The 19,913-nt window shown below is 38.2% G+C and overlaps 1 protein-coding gene across 5 annotated transcripts; it reads right to left on the bottom strand.

Annotated features, from left to right (window-relative positions):
• Nucleotides 1-13,869: 13,869 nt before the first annotated feature.
• Nucleotides 13,870-19,698, bottom strand: LOC126582832 (DUF724 domain-containing protein 7-like). Of its 5 annotated transcripts, none has more exons than XM_050247054.1 (10): nt 19,174-19,698; nt 17,770-18,204; nt 17,301-17,409; nt 17,163-17,201; nt 16,874-17,085; nt 16,428-16,502; nt 16,216-16,312; nt 15,508-15,612; nt 14,923-15,081; nt 13,870-14,848 (listed from the first exon to the last, which is right to left on the bottom strand). In XM_050247054.1, exons 1-10 carry the CDS (start codon nt 19,636-19,638, stop codon nt 14,160-14,162), a joined length of 2,385 nt encoding a protein of 794 aa, XP_050103011.1. In that variant the 5' UTR covers nt 19,639-19,698; the 3' UTR covers nt 13,870-14,159. The 5 variants fall into 5 exon arrangements, with proteins under 5 accessions (XP_050103011.1, XP_050103010.1, XP_050103013.1 ...); XM_050247053.1 differs by having other exon boundaries at nt 17,301-17,412; nt 19,174-19,697; XM_050247056.1 differs by lacking the exon at nt 17,163-17,201 and having other exon boundaries at nt 19,174-19,696.
• Between the last annotated feature and the right edge of the window lie 215 nt (nt 19,699-19,913).

A 19,913-nucleotide genomic window follows, 5' to 3' on the forward strand; every position in this document is an offset into this window, starting at 1 on the left:
TGTCGGCATACTACCAGCTAGGGATTGGCTTTGATACCAAATTGTCACATCCCGGCCCGGGCCCCACCACATCCCAGGCTCAACTCCACCGTAGCACGATATTGTTCGTTTTGAGCCCAGGTCACACCCTCACGGTTTTGTTTATGGGAACTCACACGAGAACTTCGTAGTGGGTCACCTATCCTAGGACCGCTCTCGCCCGAACTCGCTTAACTTTGAAGTTCCAATGGAACCCGAAGCCAGTGAGTTCCCAAGGGCACCATTATGCTCGTGAAGACTCTACGAACTCAAAGACACCATTTTCAGGTAAGGAATCCAGCGGTATTCTGACAGAAATCACAAAGGTAGGACTCACCCTCGAGGATTTCCATTTTAATAATTGTATTTTAAAAGCTTCCGAACTGTGTAAATGGTTACGTCACTCTCATGTGACGGCCAGCATGCCCTCCTTCGGGACGGGGTGTGTCACGGGGTCTATGCGGATTTAGGTAAATTTTTTATATTATATGAATTAATTAAACTTACTATATCATATGTAAATAATTATTGAATAATATGTTATTTATTATAGAAGAACATACATATGTGAATGTTGTATGTACATATATTATTTATTTTATCTACATAATTTGATGGTCTAAGAAAAAAAACATTATCCAAATCATTCATATAAAATTTACATATATATATATATATTATATGTATAAATCTCAAACTTTTGACAGCTTTTGAAAAGACAAAAAGTAGTGGGTGGTTTCATAATGCAAAGCCGTGTGCCACTTCACCTCTTTCACATTCCCAAATGTGGAGTCCCAGATCATCACACCTTTTGACCCTTTGAAAATTGAAAAACCCTTTCTATTACACCTTTTCGTTTCTTCTTCTTCCTTAGCCCTTTAAGAGCCCTTCCAGAGCCTTTCCAGAGGTTCAAACTGAATCATTGGATTTGTAGCTCACGCCACTTCAGACTAAATGTCAAATACCTTATCTCTCTCATTTATTCACAGACGACAAGCTGCAGAAGATCGTCGAGGCTTTGCTGCTACGTACGACATTGAAAGTTTCAGATTTGTTGTGAGAGTTGCAGCAAGTTTATGATTTGCAGCCGCCTAGACTGCCGCCTAGCGACGCCTAGACCGCCTAGCGACCGCCTAAATCCTCCCCGCTTTAAGTAACCGCTTTGGCCTAAATCGAGTCGGGGCTTCGTCGCCCAGCGCCTAGGCAGCTACCTAGGCCGATTTTTAGAACACTGTTCCCTGGAATTTGTTAGCTTCTGTCAGCGCGTGGCCCACGAGTGTGGCCATGTGTTGGTGGCGCGTGACGGTGTGTGAGGCCACTGGCCGGCGAGTGGTTGACATGTACGAGTCCGTGTCGTCGAGTAGAATGTTTTCGTATGTTTAAACCTTCCGTTTGAGTAAACTATGGGGGTTTTTCCGAGCCTCTTTGTGTATTTGTTAATTAATTAATTATTTTAGTTATTTCACATATAGGAGAAAATTATCCCGAGGAAGTACGAGTTTAAGCAAGGCAAGGAGGCTACAATCCGACCACGTATAAGTGAGTGGGCATTTGTTTTCAGATATATATACTTTTTTTTTATAGTTTCCACAAATGCTTTTGAATTGATTTATGCATATAATGCCATGATTAAATAACGTTATAAGAAATGTTGTACTATTGTGAAATGCTAAAATAATCCTACGGGATACGCAGGTAAGTTTATTATGTTGACTAGAATTATTGAATCGTTATGGCATGCTTAGATTTATGTAGTCTGCTCATCATTGCTACACCCTGGTGTTAGTGCTCGCCTAGGGCCAGGGCCAGTGTTTCATATGTATGTTCACATCCACACCGCACGCTCGCCTTGGATCCAAGTAGGTGACAGTCATGTCGTACAAGTTGCAATAGGAAACTCCGACATCTTGTCATACAGTTGCAATAGGTAACTCCAACTCGTATGTGACTACGAATAGCACTAGTCTTCATATGATTGTAGCACTATAGCGTATATTATGATTACACCCAGTTCTGTCGTACAGGTTGCATTAGGCAACTCTGACTTGTGTGCTAGCATAGATTGATGAGGCGTGTAACTAAATATATATATGAAAACAAGATAAGATACAGTCCTTTAGTATGTAGGCTTCAAAGCAATATTTTGTAGTTCTTTCTATTCGATTAATGAAATAGTATTCGCAATTTGTAGTCAGTTTGTTCTTTGGTTTGTTTGTTAGTTTTTTTTTTTTTTTTTCTTCAAGTATGTTTTTCAACTGCGAGTATCCTCCTCGATCATGTTCTTCATTTGTTTAGATCTTCTATTTGCCCATTTTATGAATGAAATACATTGTATTCTCTTCATATAAAAAAAACAAAGAATTATAATAGGGATAGTTTAGTTTCGGTTCCTGGCCTCTAACTGTTTTAGATTGAAGTCTATCTCCACATAAATAACATAATAATAAAAGAGATGTAATAATATCAATAAAGACTCAAACTTGTTATAAACTTCTTATTTAAGTGTGATTGTGTAAATCCTAGATTATATTTAAAGGAAAACTAATGAAAAGGGCTTGAAAACTTTGAGTTTTAATAATAAGGACAAAATAAAGGGTAAGGTGAATAGTACCAGGATTGACTTTTTAGTGTAAAAATATGGTTTTTCGTTAAAGTGAACAATACCGGGAGCTTTTCGTTAAAGTTCCCTATATTTAATTCTAGTTATTCTACCCTATTAGGACTTGTATTCCTTGGAGGAGAAGGATTTCTTCTCTCCCTTATTACAATAAATAAAGACACACTGTAGGGGGAATAACACATCCTCTACACAACCCTACAAACACATCTCTCTCTCTATTTTCTCAGTGTTGTCGACCCTCCTCTCTTTGTCAGTTAAATATAAGCCACAACAAGTTATCAGCACGCTCCTACCGCTGCGCTTAGGAATCTGACGTGGAAGTTTTCTGTATTAAACCAGTTCACCAATGTCATCATGCAAGCAGGTTCTTTCAAAACAACGGTTTTTATCTCGATATTTTTGCAGCTCTGATAGCATGAACATTCACCATAATGCATGCCCCAACTTTATGTTTTTCAAATTTAATATTCTACATAAATTGTGTATGCATTATATCTATAATTGTTGAATTATGTGAATTGATATTACCATGAATTGCATCCTATATATGTTTATTCATTAAATTATTTAATTAAATATGCATTGAATTAATTGAAAAAAAAATCAAATTTTTTTTTAGGGTTCTTTGAACCCATGACTTGAGCCTACACTGGAGCCAGAAGCTCCACACCTTTGGAACCCAAACCCACGACATTGTCCATCTGCCAAACTTTGACACCCTTCACGGCGTCCCACGCATGGCCTGCAGCCATGCCCTACCATCCCCGACGACTTGCAATCGTCACCGACTTTGATTTTGGTCGAGATTTGTATGAATCTCCATGGATTCGAAAACCCAAGATTCGAATCCAAGGGTTTTTGGTTTATGGACGTCGAGATTTGCCATTTTTCTCCATCACACTATCGAATTCCATGTTAAACCCTTAACCTATACCGAGTTCTTTTGACCAGAACACTGCTGCCTGAAGCGGCGACACCAGCCTTCGTCTCCGGTGACCACACCCAGCAATGTTGAGGTGTTCTTTTGGCTGAAACCCAAGCCCAGTTGGGTTGTCCTTCTCCGCCTGCAATGGAAATTTGTTCAAATTAGGCTCGCTTGATGCAGCCTAAGTCCACGGCTTGACCTAAAGCGCGACACCAGCCCATAAGGCTATGGTGTCTTTACGCCCATGATGCACCAGATCCCAACCACGTACTGGTGCATCCGTGTTTCGCATGCATGCAATCCCAGCCTGCAACTGGTGCATTAGTGCACGTGCACGCGTTGCATCTGATCAGTGCCCACTTGGGCCTCTGTTTTTGGACCTTGTTCTTGCAACCCATTTATTGCTACTACACTTGTAACCTAAATTCTGTTTAGGGCCTGATCAGCCCGTGTCTATCTAAGCCTATTTTTTAGGCCTGGACCACGGTACAAATTTAATTAGCCAATATGTGGGCTTTGACCCTTATTTTGGGCCCCGAATTTAATTGCCTAATTATTTTTTAGGCCCTATGGGTTTTATAATTTTTCACCCTCACTTTAATCTTTGGCCTGAAGTCCAAATAATTAATTCAATTATTATAATAGACCCTAAAGATCTATTTGCATTTTCTTTTTGTTGCATATTTATGTATATATTTTTGTGTTTGTCTGTAGGAACACATGAACCTAAAGTTCATAATTATTTCGAAACCTTAAGTTTCTAGAAACATGCCTTGTTTGAAAACCTAAAGTTTTCCTTAAAAACATCACCCATGAAAACTCGAAGCTTTTTCTTGTAAAATTAAACTAATACATGTCTATTAGAACCTGAATGTTCTACTCCTATGTGAATGGATTGATTTTTTTCTCCATTATGCTAACCACATCATGTCCATTTATTTTGTGATAGGAACATGTCGTATTTGAACAAACTCAACTTCACCGCTTTAGAGGTCTCTAGAAGAAGCTACCTCAAGTGGGTTCAAGATGTGAAGCTCTAACTCACCGCAAAGAATTTGCATCCCATCAATGAAGATGAGACAGACATGTCCTCATCCATTCTGAAGTTTGTCGAATTCGATCACTTCTCAAGTTCTGTAACGAGACATTGACCGAACAGGATCTCATGGAGAAGACTTATTCGACCTTCTCTACTACTAATATTGTCATGCACCAACAATATAGGGCTCAAAAGTTCACTAAGTTTTTGGATTTGATCTCTGTTTTACTTATCGCTAAAAAGTAGAATCAGTTGTTGATGAAAAATCATCAAGTTTGACCTACTGGGGCGACTGTTGTGCTTGAAGCACATTATAGCACAAACCAACGCCCAAAATTCCAACATAGGTGTGGCAGGAGCATCCAGAATCTACCCCATCAAGGTCAACAAAGCCAAGGCCCATCTAAGGGAGGAAACCGAGCCCCAAAATGCCCTAACCTTGCTCCCAAGACCCTAAACTTCAAGAATGAATGCGGACATATGCTACCACTGTGGTTCAAATGACCATTGGTCCAATGTTTACCGTGCTCCCCATAAGGTTGCAGCTGAATATCATTTTCATCGTAAGAAGTTTGAATCAAACTTTGTGCAAGTGGATGAACCAAAAAGTACCAAGATAGAGGTTTCTGACTTTCAAAAGGATACCACCCCTATGGAAGATTAGAATCTTAAACATGAACTATTTCTAGTTAAATTTTAGAATAATGGGGCCAAATTCCACATAGTGGGCGAAACCCCCTTGTTTTTTGGTTTAATTTTGCACAATTTTCCTTTATGTTTGCATTCTTTGTTGGTGATTTGTTTTTTCATATTAAGTTTTTCTTAATTACCATCCTTGAATACTTAAATTATTTTGAATGGATATTTGTTTTTAGAACTTTATGCATGTGACCGACTCAAATGATTTTTTTTATTTCTAGGTATGACTAGTGGGAAAGTTAGTTGTCTGGCAGATAGTGCAACCACGCACACAATTTTGCATGAACGCATCTATTTCACTAACTTCATACCTAAGAATGCACATCTGACAACTCTCTCAGGACCATTTAACATGATTAAAGGATATGGTAAGGCACGTATAATGTTGTCCAATGGTACAATCTTGACCATTGATGAGACATTCTATTCTCCATGCTCCAGAAGAACGTTGTTGAGTTTCAAGGACATTAGAGATAATAATTACCATGTTGAAACCTACGTAGAAAACGGAGTTGAATTTATGTGCATCACTTCCTATGAATATGACCAAAAGCATATTCTAAAGAAGATGGAGCGTATCCCGAGTGGTCTGTATACTACGACTATATGCCCTATAGAAAGCCACTATGTGGCCGACCCTACTTCTGGGACCGCACACGAAATTACACTTTGGCATGATCGTTTATGACACCTTGAACGAACAGCAATGCACCATATCCTCAAATCATCACACGGAAATCCACTAACCCGAAGTTTAGGTTCAATTCAAGGAATCGCATATCAAACCTGCTCCATGGGAAAACTTATTATTAAGCCGTCTTATGACAAGATTTGTTCGAATCCTCCTATTTTTCTACAAAGGATTTAGGGGGACATTTGTGGACCGATTCACCCTCCTTACGGACCATTTAGTTATTTTATGGTTTTGGTTGATGTTTCCACATGTTGGTCACATGTGTGCTTGTTGTCCACAATGAACGTTGCATTCTCCAAACTATTAGCTCATGTTATCAAGCTCAGGGCTCACCACCTTGATTATCCGATCAAATCTATTCGATTGGATAATGCTGGAGAATTCACATCCACAACCTTTGATGATTATTACATGTCGGTTGGGGTTGAAGTTGAACATCCATTACCCCATGTTCACACCTATAATGGCCTGGCAGAGGCATTCATTAAGCACTTACAAATTATTGCTCGATCGTTGGTCATACGTACCAAGCTCTCGATCGCTGTTTGGGGCCATGCAATATTGCACCCGACCATGTTGCTTTGCCTAAGGCCTATTGTGACCCAACCATATAACGTCATTCAGTTGATTATCATAAACAAACCCGACATATCACATCTGCGTGTTTTTTGTTATGCGATCTATGTGCCGATTTCGCCGCCCTTATGTACAAAAATGGGGTCGTAGCGAAAGATGAGAATCTATGTCAGATATGATTATCCTTCAATCATTCATTACTTAAAACCTTTGACAGGGGATATGTTTACCGCTCGTTTCGCGGATTGTCACTTTTATGAGACAGTATTCCCGTCGTTAAGAGGAGATAAAAACGTTCCTGAAGAACGATGTGAATTATTGTGGACGACTCCCACTTTGTCTTATTTAGATCCGCACATCACTTAGTCTAGACTGAAGTACAACGCATATTAGATCTTTAGAGTGTAGCTCAGAGCATACCATATTCTTTCACCGATCTAGCGCAAATGATAAGATCACATATTCCAGATGCGAATGTGCTTGCAAAGATGGATGTACCAAATGTATGATTGACTTCCTTCTTGGAGGCCCGAGACGCCACTTTGGCTGATCCACGTACATTAGCGGCTAGCTAATCATCTTCCCCTACACAAAAGCATGGCAAACCTCTTGGTTCAAAGGATTCATACCCCCGAAATAGGAAACCCACGATACAGGGCCCTGAAAAGCCTACCGTGAATCTAATTGTCGCCTACTTATTCTATCCAACTCATAAGGAAATTCTAGATTATGAAAGCATCCTTGAAAAGACTAATCCATCTCCCAAGAATAGTGAGATTTCGGTCCATTATGTTAGCTTGGATGATGTTTGGTGTAGAAATGAGATGATAGTCAACGATGCATCAACATATGCAGTAGCTACTAAGATTATGTTGAGCGATGACATTGAACCCCATTCCGTTGATGAATGTGGACATAAAGCTGATTGGTCAAACTGGAAAAAAACAATCCAAGTCAAACTCGATTCACTTGTGAAACGTAAGATGTTTAGACCTGTAACTCATACTCTTTCACATGTGAAGCCTGTTGGCTACAAGTGGGTTTTCGTTCGAAAGCGTAATGAGAAGAACAAAATTGTGCATTACAAACCTCATCTTATTGTGTAAGGCTTCTCACAATGCCCCGAGATTGACTACGACAAAACTTATTCACCTGTTATGGATGTGATTACTTTTCGCTACCTTATTAGTTTGGTAGTTTCTGAAAAACTGAGTATGTAGTTGATAGACGTAGTAACTGCGTATCTCTATGAGGATCTTGATACTAAAATTTATATGAAAGTTCTGGAATGACTTACATTGACTAGATGAAATATTTCCAAACCTCGGAACACACTCTCAATTCAGCTGAAGCGTTCACTCTATGGTTTGAAGCAATCCAGAAGAATGTGGTATAACCGTCTGAGTGGGTATTTGACTAGTTAGGATATGTGAACAATGAACTATGCCCTTGTGTTTTCATTGAGAAGTCACATTTTGGTTTTGCAATTGTTGCAGTTTATGTTGACGGCATGAATCTTATCATAACTTCTAAAGTGCTCGAGAGAACTGCTGCACAACTGAAGTCGAAATTTGAGATGAAAGATCTAGGAAAGACTCGATACTGTCTCGGTCTCGAGATAGAGCACCGTTTGGATAGAATCTTAGTACATCAATTGAACTACACTCAGAAGGTGTTGTGCCGCTTTAACGAGGATAAAACGAAGCCTTCGAGTACTCTTATGGTCATTCAATCGTTAGATGCAAAACGAGATCCCTTCCGTCCGAATAAGGATGATGAAGAGATTTTGGAGCCTAAAGTTCCTCATCTAAGTACGATAGGTGCTTTATTGTACTTAGCTCATTGTACAATACCCAATATCTCATTCAATGTTAATCTTTTGGCAAGATACAATAATGCACCAACACGCAGACACTAGACTGGTGTTAAAGACATTTTCTGTTACCTTAAGGGTACTAAGGATATGGGCTTGTTCTATTCCTATGGATCCTCGAGTCATGACTCACCCCTTTATCTCGAGTTGATTCTCGCCTTGTTGGTTATGCCAACGCAAAATACTTATCTAATCCGCACAATGTGCATTCTCAAACGGGTTATGTCTTTACCGTTGAAGGCACCACAATCTCTTGGAGATTAACTAAACAAACCTTAGTTGCCACTTCGTTTAACCATGTTGAAATTTTTGCCCTACACGAAGCAACTTGGGAATGCTTCTGTCTAAGAGCAGTTGTGGGCCATATTCGAAACTTCTATGATCTTTACCCCGTCATTGACCTCCCGACGATGATCTATGAAGACAACGCATTATGCATCGAACAGCTCAAGAAGGGTTACATCAAAGGAGACAACACCAAGCACATTATGCCGAAGTTCTTCTTTTCATATTAACAACAAGAGCATCAAAAGATTGAAGTCACGCAAATCCGTTCACAAGATAATCTGCCATACCTCTTCAGCAAAGCACTACCAAAGGTAACATTTCATAAGCTTGTTCAAGGAATTGGTATTTATAAACTTTATGAGTTGTAACATTGCTAGTTCTCTTTGGAATTATGTCAAACTCAGGGAAGTATCCTAAAGTATACTTGCTTGATCTTAATGTACTCTTTTTCCCTACGATTAGGAGCATTTTTCCCATTGGGTTTTTACTACCTAACAAGGTTTCGACGAAGCACCCACCTTGGGTTGATCATATCCTTGATGACGTCCCGTAGACGTTTTATTTGACTTTGCATTTCTCATGCATTTTTCCTTAGACTATGGATTTTGTCCATACTCGGGTTTTTACCATAGCCTTAAGATTTTTTGTGAGACTTACTTCCTTATGCAAGTTCCTACATTATTTGAATAGCATGTCCCTATAATTAGTGCCGACGAGTCGACTTCCTCAACTACTACATGGTGCCGAATCTACTTGAGTATTTACACACTCAAAGGGGGAGTGTTATAAACTTCTTATTTAAGTGTGATTGTGTAAATCTCAAATTAGATTTTATTCTAGTTATTCTACCCTATTAGGACTTGTACTCCTTGGAGGAGAATGATTTCTTCTCTCTCTTATTACTATAAATAAAGACATTGCGTAGGGGAATAACACATTCTCTACACAACCCTACAAACACATCTCTCTCTATATTGTCTTAGTGTTGCCGGCCCTCCTCTTCTTGTCAGTTAAATATAAGCCACAACAAAACTGTTATTTTGCTTACATTTACACTACCAATTTAATTATTGAGATTTGCTTACGGGTTTCCCTAAAAAATAAAAAATAAAAAAAATAACTGCTTATGAGTGCATCTAGAATTTTTTTTTATTTTTATAAAATATTACATTCATATATGGGTACATTTTACATATAACAAATTGGTACATTGATATAAAAATGTGGGTACATTTCACATACAAAAAATTGGTACATTTTATACAAAAAAATGGGCACGTTTTATGTAAATTAAATGGGTACATTTTATATAAAAAAAACAGGACGTACATTTTATATAAAAAACAGGAGGTACATTTATATATATATATATATAATAAATAAAATTAAAAAAAAATAAAAACAGGAGGTACATTATATATATATAAAACAAAAAAAAACAATGTGTACATTTTAGATTTAAAAAATAAATAAATAGATTTTACATAAAAAATTGGATACATCTTACATAAAATGAATGGGTACATTATAAATAAAGTACGGGTAAAAATAAAAGGTTTAAAAAGTTATGAGTTTAAATAAAAGTTTTAAAAAATACGGGTACAAAAAGAAATTAATATATGGGTAAAAATTAAAACTGAAAAGAAACTTGATTCAATTTTTAAAAAAAAAGGTTGCAAATTAAAAATGGGTACAAATTAAAAATAGAAATATATGATACAAAGTTTAGCAATAAATATAAATATACCAAATGTAATGTTCTAACACTCAATGAATATATTTAGAAATACAATTTAATTGAAAATAAATAAATTTAATTATCTTGACATGTAAATAAATCTAAGAACCTTGATTATAAATTAAAAAGGAATAAAGTTTTAATCAATGAAGTAGAAAAAAATAGGAATGAGAACTTAACTTCTTATAATACTAGGAAGACACGTGTGAATTAATTTGATTCTCTATGTATTAGTAAACATACTGTAACTGAAAAGTGAAAACAAGCAGATGAAACTGGAAAAGAAATTTACAAAGTGGAAAGTTCGAAATTAAAAACAAGTTTAAATCATAACGAAATATAGTACAATTTGCATGAGCACATGAGTGTGCAATACATTATTTTACCCAATGTTGTGCACTTACTCGTTTTTATGGCCATGAATCATTGACAGATAAACATCATAAAGTCTGCTCGTGCTCGGTTTTTGAACGTCTTAAAAATCATAACATCAACTCCATGCATTATTGCATATAAACCAACGTACAAACGGGGACCTCCAGTAATTTAGGAAATAATCAAAAACCTACCCCAAGATTCACGTGGCATGTTTCGTTATATTTGTTACTCGCCAGCCTTCTTAGGTGGATTACCACCCTATTAATTGTCTTTGGATGAAACTGAATTACGAGAATTGTGAAGTAAATAGATTAAAGGAAATATTTTTGTTCAAGACTCTCAAGTGATGTTGATACTCACCACTCTGTTTATCATCGTTGGATGAGTTTAAATCTCAATATTTATGTAGTGTAATGGACATAAATTTCAAATTTTAAACTCATCAAATAATAATAAGTAGGATGGTGAGAAATACCACCACTTGAAGGTGATGAGCAAAATGCACTATAGATTAAATTATACCTATTTATAAAAATATGTTGGGGCCCAAAAATATTACACACCAACCCAACCAAGTCTTAAGGCCCAATTGTCATGCAAAGCCTACATTCAAACCCAAACACATGCCAAGGCATGGGATCGATGAAGAATATATTCACAAACATACCATGCCACAATGATTAAGTTGGATATTCAAGCCATGCTCATGCCTATTCATCATGCCATGCTTCCTTAGCCACAATTCATGCTAAGCCTAAGTCACATATTCGGGGCCTGTCAAGTGGATTGTGGTGTGGATGGTTATGAAAGGTTATCAAGCCTACATGGAATCGGGGTCATGAAAGACTTTGGGCTGCTTGGGAGCCTAAAGATCCAAGCTCATACCCTTTGTGTTTCACACATGCATCATTGAGAGAGAACTAGCCTAGTTTACTCATTTTCCTAGTAAGCCAACTTCCTTAGTTAGGACTAAACTAAATTCCTGCATTAAATGCATGTTAAGCCCAGCAAGTCAGGCATTTAATGCTAACTTTCCCTTCCCAGCTTGCACAGACAACCAACGCGCAAAAGCCATGCGGCGCACTACCAGAAGTAGCGCCTGCGGAAGGCCACCTTGAGAAAGCTGTGTCTCGGGAAGAAGCAATTTGCAGGTTTCAACAGTTCAGCTACCTTACACCAAAAGGGGAATAATAGGAGGCCTAGGGAGAAAGGAGGGGAAGACCAAGCCACAAAGAGAGATTCCTTTGAAGCCTAGAGAAAAATCCTTCACTTACATAAAGCGGGGGGAAGCCATTATAGAGGGGGGATTGGAAGAACAGGGTGAGATATAGAGATAACGTAGTGAGAGAGAACCACCCAGGAAGAAGCCCAGAGAGTTCCATTTAGTCAAGAAGCATACTCCAAGCCTCAAGCATCATCATCCATGCAATCTCAGTAACTCCCACAACCTTCCATCAAACATCTCAGCCATTAGAAGCCTCACTATCACCCTGGAAAGCCCAAATCATGCAGCTAAGAATGTCATGCAACCATGCAAACCCTTTCTCTCTCATGTAAACTGATAATCTTTTAGCTTCCACACCACTCTTCACTTGAGCAAGTCATTATCTTGATCATTCATGCTATCTTCAAGTTGTTGATGTTACCGGGGTATTTCCAAATAGAAACTAACTCTTTTGAGATATCCGGGACTTGTTACGAATCCGTACCAAAGAAGACAAGAGGACGTTCTCAAAGCCCAAATTCACCTCAACCTAAAAGTCCCCCAACAAAATATAGTGACTTATTAGTGATGTTCACCACCACTTTATGATTGTGAGAAAAAATGCACGACTTTTTGGAGAGAAATGACATATTTCATTCCTAAAACGGGGCAGCAAACACATGCAAGATTGAATACAAATTAATCACACAACATCACATGTCGAGTTTGCTCTTCAAAGGAATTTCTAGTTTCTAGGCTCATTAGGGTTGTGGCTTAAGTTGTGTAAAACTTAAATCCAACAAGGCTAAGCCAGCCATAGGATTGGCCACACAATGGATAGGTTTGACCACCACCTTCTCTTCATGGTTAGGTCTTCATCCCAAAATAATGCTTTGTAAAGGATTTACTTTTACCCCTTCTCTTCATTCCTTACACTATGTTTATACATCACGTGATGCATAAAAGTGAAGATAAAAGAGTATATCTCACTGAGATTGGTAGACTGATGGCATTTTATTTTGTTAATAAATCCACTAATGAAGTTCGACAAAAAAACAAATATAAATAAAGAAAAAAAAATCCATCAACGAATACATAGATTGGTAGAGGCATGCATGCAATTGCAGTTTCTATGTGTTGTAGTTTGCGACCATACATAATATGTAAGTTGAGTTGGTGTCAATGGGTCCAATTGGGTTTTTTTTTCTTAAAGCATGATAAGGGACGACGCAGACAACACATGCATCATCGTACCGCCTAGGGAAAAGTTGTGGACCTTAATTTCATGATATGGTGTAAGTTAGGTGCACGGTTTAATATGGGAAATTTAACGAAAAGCATCCGGTACTGTTTATTTTAACGAAAAACCACATTTTTACACTAAAAAGTCAATCCTGATACTATTCACTTTACCCTTTATTTTGTCCTTATCATTAAAACTCAAAGTTTTCAAACCTTTTTCATTAGTTTTCCTTTTAATTTTTCATTGACAGTAGCACGTGCTACTTTTATCTAGAGATGCAAGTTATTTACATTCTAATTTTCATACATGCTGGAAATTTTTCTTGGTAAATTCTTAAGAGGGTTCTGCGTACAAAAAATTAAAGAATAAATAAAATATTTATGATTTACTATCCCCTTCAAACGATGGAAAGTTGCAAGTGATCATTTACCACAGTGGTGGAAATGTGTTGTGCCCTTGCATGACGGCATGAGTTTGAACCCCGTCGATGTCTAATCTAACGTACTAACGCTCTCTCGACTCAAAAAAAATAAAAAAAACAAAAAGAAGAAGAAAAAAAAAATGGAAAGTTAAATGTTCAAAAGAATATAGCTGGATTCATCCTTCATAGCTTGAATATAGCAGTGTTGGTTGCTTCAAGTTTTTAATCAAAAATTCAAATATTCAAGCTATGGAATATGGATGGATTTGATCTACAAGTTTCATACATACTTCTCGATACATTCCACGATGCTACTCAACATTCCAGACTAGGTACTAAAATTTGAAAACTAGTGCCAAGTACAACAAATTGTCCCAACTGATACCTAAGCTTTACATCCCTAATCTGAGAAGCAAACTTTAACCACTTCCGTTGTGCGCGGCCTATGTCACGGGAGCCAAAGCTAGCTTCTCAAAATCACTCCGAGCGCTCTGAATGCCTTCATTCATGGAATCCATATGCATTTTCAATCTAGCAATCTCATGGTCTTTGGCCTCCATTTCCGACTTCATTGATGCATGTTTATCCTGCAACTCGATTATTTTCTTCGCAATATGCTCAGCATCTTCGACAAGTTTGGTCTTCTCATGAGAATGCTCCATGATCATGTGTTCAGCGTCTTTTGACTCAACCTGAAACCGTCCATGCCTGTCTTTAACAGACAGCAGATCATTCACCCGCCCACGTAGAACTGTAACATTAAACCCATACTTCTCCAAGTCAAGAAGACTCTCCAAAATGCTACCCAAAACATTTCGATGGTCGTCGAACTGCAGCCTGGATATTTTATCCGCCAGACTGGAAAAGGTTATCATGTTTCCAATTGCTGAACCCTCGCGGTACTCCTCTTTGCATTCAATCAAAGGCCGGAAATGAGGATTTTGGGGAAACTTTTTGAACACTTCCAATGTTTCAATAGTCTTCCACACAGGGGAGCTCTTAACAAATGGAAACACTTGCTTCTCCTCTGTCCCACTGCCACTGACTGCAGCAACTGCGGGAGATTCCGTTGCTACCTCGATTGGTCCTTTTCTATCACTATGCTGGTCGACATTCATATCAGGGGATGGTCCTAGAAAAGAAAAACATATATAGTCAAACTAATGGCTACAACAGAAAAATAAATTAATATATGACGCAACTTACTTGATTCACCCACGCTCGCAGAATGCTGCATCCCTCCAAACCACATGGATAGAGGTCTGTCATCATCATCTGCATTCTCGGATGCTATCAATGAAGCTTCATTTATCATGCACCTTCCAGGAAGTTCAGCCGTTTTTCTTTTAGAGGCATCTTGTGCATCTAAACAAATTCCAGAAAGCGTTCCAGTTCAAGGGGGAAGAACCAAGGTCAATAGAATAATAAGAAATATTTTGGCACTACTTCTCACTGACAAAGTTGTTATACAGCAAATAGAAAAATGTTTAGCTACACTACCTTGTTGACAATTAAATTGTGTGCAAATGTGAAAATAGCTAATTCTTTTCTAAGTCTCGAATTTCCAGAATTGCTTTTCAAGTTCTGGTTTGCTGCATGTCATTCCTTAATGCTTTTCAAGTTCCTTACCCAAAACTTATACGACATACTCAGTTTATCCCTTATACTGAAGAGTGATTGTGCTTCTTATATGTTGTTTTTTATTTAAACTTTGTTGTTTTCTTCAATGAAAAAGTTGAGAAATTCTTCACTGAAAGGCTGAAAATGAAATCAAGTTGCACAATCTCAAACCTGTAGGATCCGTCCCTCTCAGCACACGCAAAGCAGCTTCCTCAGGCGTCTGATCATTCGCAACATTTTTGCTGGCGACATTTCCTGAAATATTCTGCCCCTTCACTGCAGTTCAAAACCATGGTTATTTACCCGAGAGTTTAATGGTCAAGGTAAGAACTTTTTTCTTTAGGGATAAGCTGGCCTATAGGTTTACTAATAGCTCCATATATGTTCCATCTCATTTCAACTTGAACAATGTTATCCTTATCTATTTCCCCACTTGTAGCAAGGCAGTATAAGGAGGATACCACTGGTTCAACTCATATTTGAGTAGTCATTATATCGCAACTTGGTATTTCTATCATTTGTGAAAATAAATAAATACAAATAACTGTCCAAAATTGCCCTGCAATTGTCCATTCATCCTCTTCCAACAACTTAATAGGATGTTAGACAAGCATCTGCATAATTCCAATACATTATCAGGTTCACATGGGATCGCATTTTCACCCAAATCATTCTTTCTCTAATTGCAAAATGTAGGATTAACATTCAAATTTTAACTAGAGGACCAAATTGACACAAATATGATAATTAAATGGTTGACATTGTTCAAATTAAAACCAAAGGGACCCAACTGAAATACATTGAAAAGCAAGGGCGTAAAATGGACTTTGACTGAATCTAGAATATCAGACAATGAATTCAGTTATAAGGAATTTTTACCTCCTTCTGAAGCTCGCGATCTTATGACCACCAACTTTCGAGGCCTGCCTCTCTTCCTTTTATGACTGCTTCCTCCAGCTGGTTGCTGCTTAAACTCCTGCTCAAATACAGACAAACACCCATAGGCAATACCATTGAGCGGAAAAACAAAAAGAAGTACACAAAAGATAACTTTTCACTGAGGACCTCTCACTCCATGTCCATGATTATACCATGTCTGGAAAAGTAACCAGGCTACGGAGCAGGTTAGCCAAAATTGAATCACTGCCAAGTTCAGCTGACATAACCTGAGTGTTAATAGCTTATTTTAGAGAATATCCAATGTTGCCATTGTTGATAGCTAAAATCCCTAATGTCTTACGTTCCTCACTTTACATAATTGAATGAAATATTAGATAAATAATTACATAGAAACTTCATTCCTATGAAACTAGTTTTTTTTTTTTTTTTACTTGACTTATATCCTTTTCTCTTTAGTAATTTGTTATTTGACTCATCAAATTAAGTTTTGTCAAGCTAAGTACGACTAACACTAACAACAATCACTTTTCCTACAAGAAGTGATCTGGCTAATCACTAAGGAGTTTGATTAAAAACTACTCACTACTCCTAAACTGTCTTTTGACTAATTTGTGTCAATTTTTTGTGTATTGCCTACCATGCTTTTTTCTTTTGCAGGATCATTTGCACTCTTCCTCTGATCTTTCACTTGCAACTCTTGATCAGGTAGCTGAGCCGGTATTTCAGCCAGTGAACCCTCCTTGCCCTTAGTTGTTGACCTAATAGTTTGAGGCCCTTCAGCTTCTTTAATATTACCCTCCTTCTGAACATTTTGTCCAGCCAAAGAAACACTTGCGGACTCTTCCTTACCTGCAAATAATAGATAACCAAATTACTCTCAAATAGGAAACTAAATCAGTGCAGGGTCTACTGATGAACATGTATACCCTTTTCTCTCTTTTGGCTAGGCAGTGCACAGATATACCCTGAAAATTATGAAGAACCAGGATGTCTTTCAAATAAGAAGCCTAACCAGTGTGCATGGTCTACTGATGAACATATATACCCTTTTTTCTCTCTTTTACCTGCGTCTGGGGTGAATCGACTTCCAGCATGAGATTTTGTGCGCCTTCCTTTACTTGCTACAGGATGAATCCACTGGCTATTCACTTCACCGTCATTCTCTTGCTTAGTCTTCTACACATAAAGAATATGTTGATCTTAATTCATAAACACTGGTTCCTGGGAAAACAAAACCGAAATGATGACTTTCATCATTGCCCATCAAGAAAGGGGAAGAAAGACAACATTCCGTCACATGTAGTTTACTCAGGATCCTTTTTTTGTTCCTTTCTATATCATGTTTTAAGACATAGCATTGCTACTAATCACTGTAATCAATCATTTAGGCCCAAGAAAAATGTGTGTGCATGTGCGCATCCTCTATGTGTGTCACCGATTTCATGGAACCCACAAACATCATGTCATGAATGGCAAGTTGCATCACATGAATGATACAATCAAATAAAGGTTAAGAAAAGACATTCAACTCACGACATTATTTTTCCCAAGCACGCTCTCTGTTTTAAAAAACTGATGGCGTACAACAGGTTTCCTTGTGCGTCTTGTTCCCTTAACTCCTGTGCTCAGTTGAGGTAATTCCTGGGGCAATTCTTTATTGTCGGGCGTTTTGCTCAATTGATGTGCTGTAGCGGATACTGTGGGCTTAGCTGCTTTTTCGTCCTTTAACTTTTTAACTGGACGCGAGTCTGTAGCACTACCATTACGGGCTAACATCTTTTTGCCCTTGACACTTAGTGGATAACTTGGTTGCTCTGTTAAATTCTTCCCTGAATTAGTTGATTCAGGATTCTCCTCTGCAGCACTCGAATTTTCTAGTTGAGTAGCCACTTGAAGATTGTTAGGATCTTTTGGAGCAGGCAACACATGCTCTAATTCTTGTGGAGTATCTGAAGCAGCCAATACATCCTGGAACGAAATTAAATTGATTATTTACCAACAAATAAATCTAATCCCTGAAAGACACTGGCTAAACTTCAACTAAATCAAGAACTAAGTATTTTTCTTTGGCATACTTCATGACCATTAACCAAAACACAAGTGATTACTGTACATTAGGTTCATATTCTACAGGAGGCATCATTCCATATATAAAAATGTAGTAAGGCTCTTTTTCGATTGTATGCAGAGTGATTTCTCCCAAAGTACTACAAAACAATATTGAACCTTTCCTTAATTGAGATATCAATAACCCCCCCCCCCCCCCTTCTCTTCTCTTCTCTTCTCTTTTCGACTAGGAAACATTAAATAGAAAAGGGATTATACGTTCAATGCACCAACCAATTGTCATCTTATCTCTGAGAAACTAGTTCCCTAACCTTAATCCTATGCTTAAAATGACGGTGCACATCCTCTCAGCCAGAACATTGGATGGAAACAACACCAGCCCACCTAGAAAAAATCACATAAGGGGGAGGGCGAACATGCTGAAAATTTACAGCATCTTTCTGAACCCTAGCATCTGAACTATCATACTTCACCAGATAGGTATTATCCTAATTTTCTTTTACAACAACATTTTAATTCTTAGGTGCAAGTGATATATTCACGAACACACGAAGCCTATGAAACCCACAAACAACTGCATTTTGTCATTAACTGAGTTCAGAAACCTATCAAAAGAACCACTAGAAACAAGAAAGGGGGAAGAGCATTGTAGTTACTTCCCTTCAGATAATTTCATTGCATGGACCCATAAGTTTCGAACACATAAGCGTCGAATGAATTGATCAAATTCCAAAACAAAGCAAGACTATCGATCTCATTTACGAATATCTTCGGACTTTTACATGCATGAGTAATGCACCAAAAATATGGAAACGAAATGAAAGAAACGGCAGATTATCTTTAAAAAGGAAAGAAAGAATTAGCGATTACCTGCTTGTTAGGCCGAACCCATTCGCCATTAACCCAATCCTGATGCAATCTGAGACGCTCTTTCTGAAATTCGATCAAATCCGGGGGGTTCGTGAAGACGACGCGGTACTTGGAATTGCTGTCAAGAGCCTCCCCTACGACCCCAGTCCACCACCCATCTCTGTAATCCGCGTCCACAACATCTCCCACATCGAAATTCCCGTCGGCGAGCTGCGGCGGCGTCGGCCTCAGGTTCTCCGAATCGACGTACTCCTTGAGCTGCTTAGACCCGTCTTCCGTGACCAAGTTCTTGTACTCGACCAACGCCCTCTTCCTCTTCTTTGAGGCGGAATTTGTGGGGCTTGTGACAATGGTGGCTCTGAACCAGGCGCCTTTGAACCCTTCCTCGTCGCTCTTCACTTCTACTTCTGTGCCCACGCTGAACAATTGGAGCTGCTCTTCTTCTTTGACCTCCGTGCCCGCCATTTTTGTTGGATGGCAAAAACCCTAAAGTAGGCCTCTTCTGGGTACTTTGGGTACTATAGGCTACTTTCTTTACCAATCTTAGTGGTCAAACCTGTCACTATTGACATATAAACACTTTTACCACCACTTACTGCTGCCCTGTTTTAATAAGCCTGGCACTGTCACTGTGCACAAAACCCAGGTTTAACATTTCTCTCATCGGGATTCTTTTTACCTCAAAAGAAAATGCTAAATAGAGTCTTCCAAGTTTTCTGATTTGGGAATCCGATTCGAGT

This window comes from Malus sylvestris, chromosome 9 (assembly GCF_916048215.2).
Source record: "Malus sylvestris chromosome 9, drMalSylv7.2, whole genome shotgun sequence".
Lineage (NCBI taxonomy): Eukaryota > Viridiplantae > Streptophyta > Magnoliopsida > Rosales > Rosaceae > Malus > Malus sylvestris.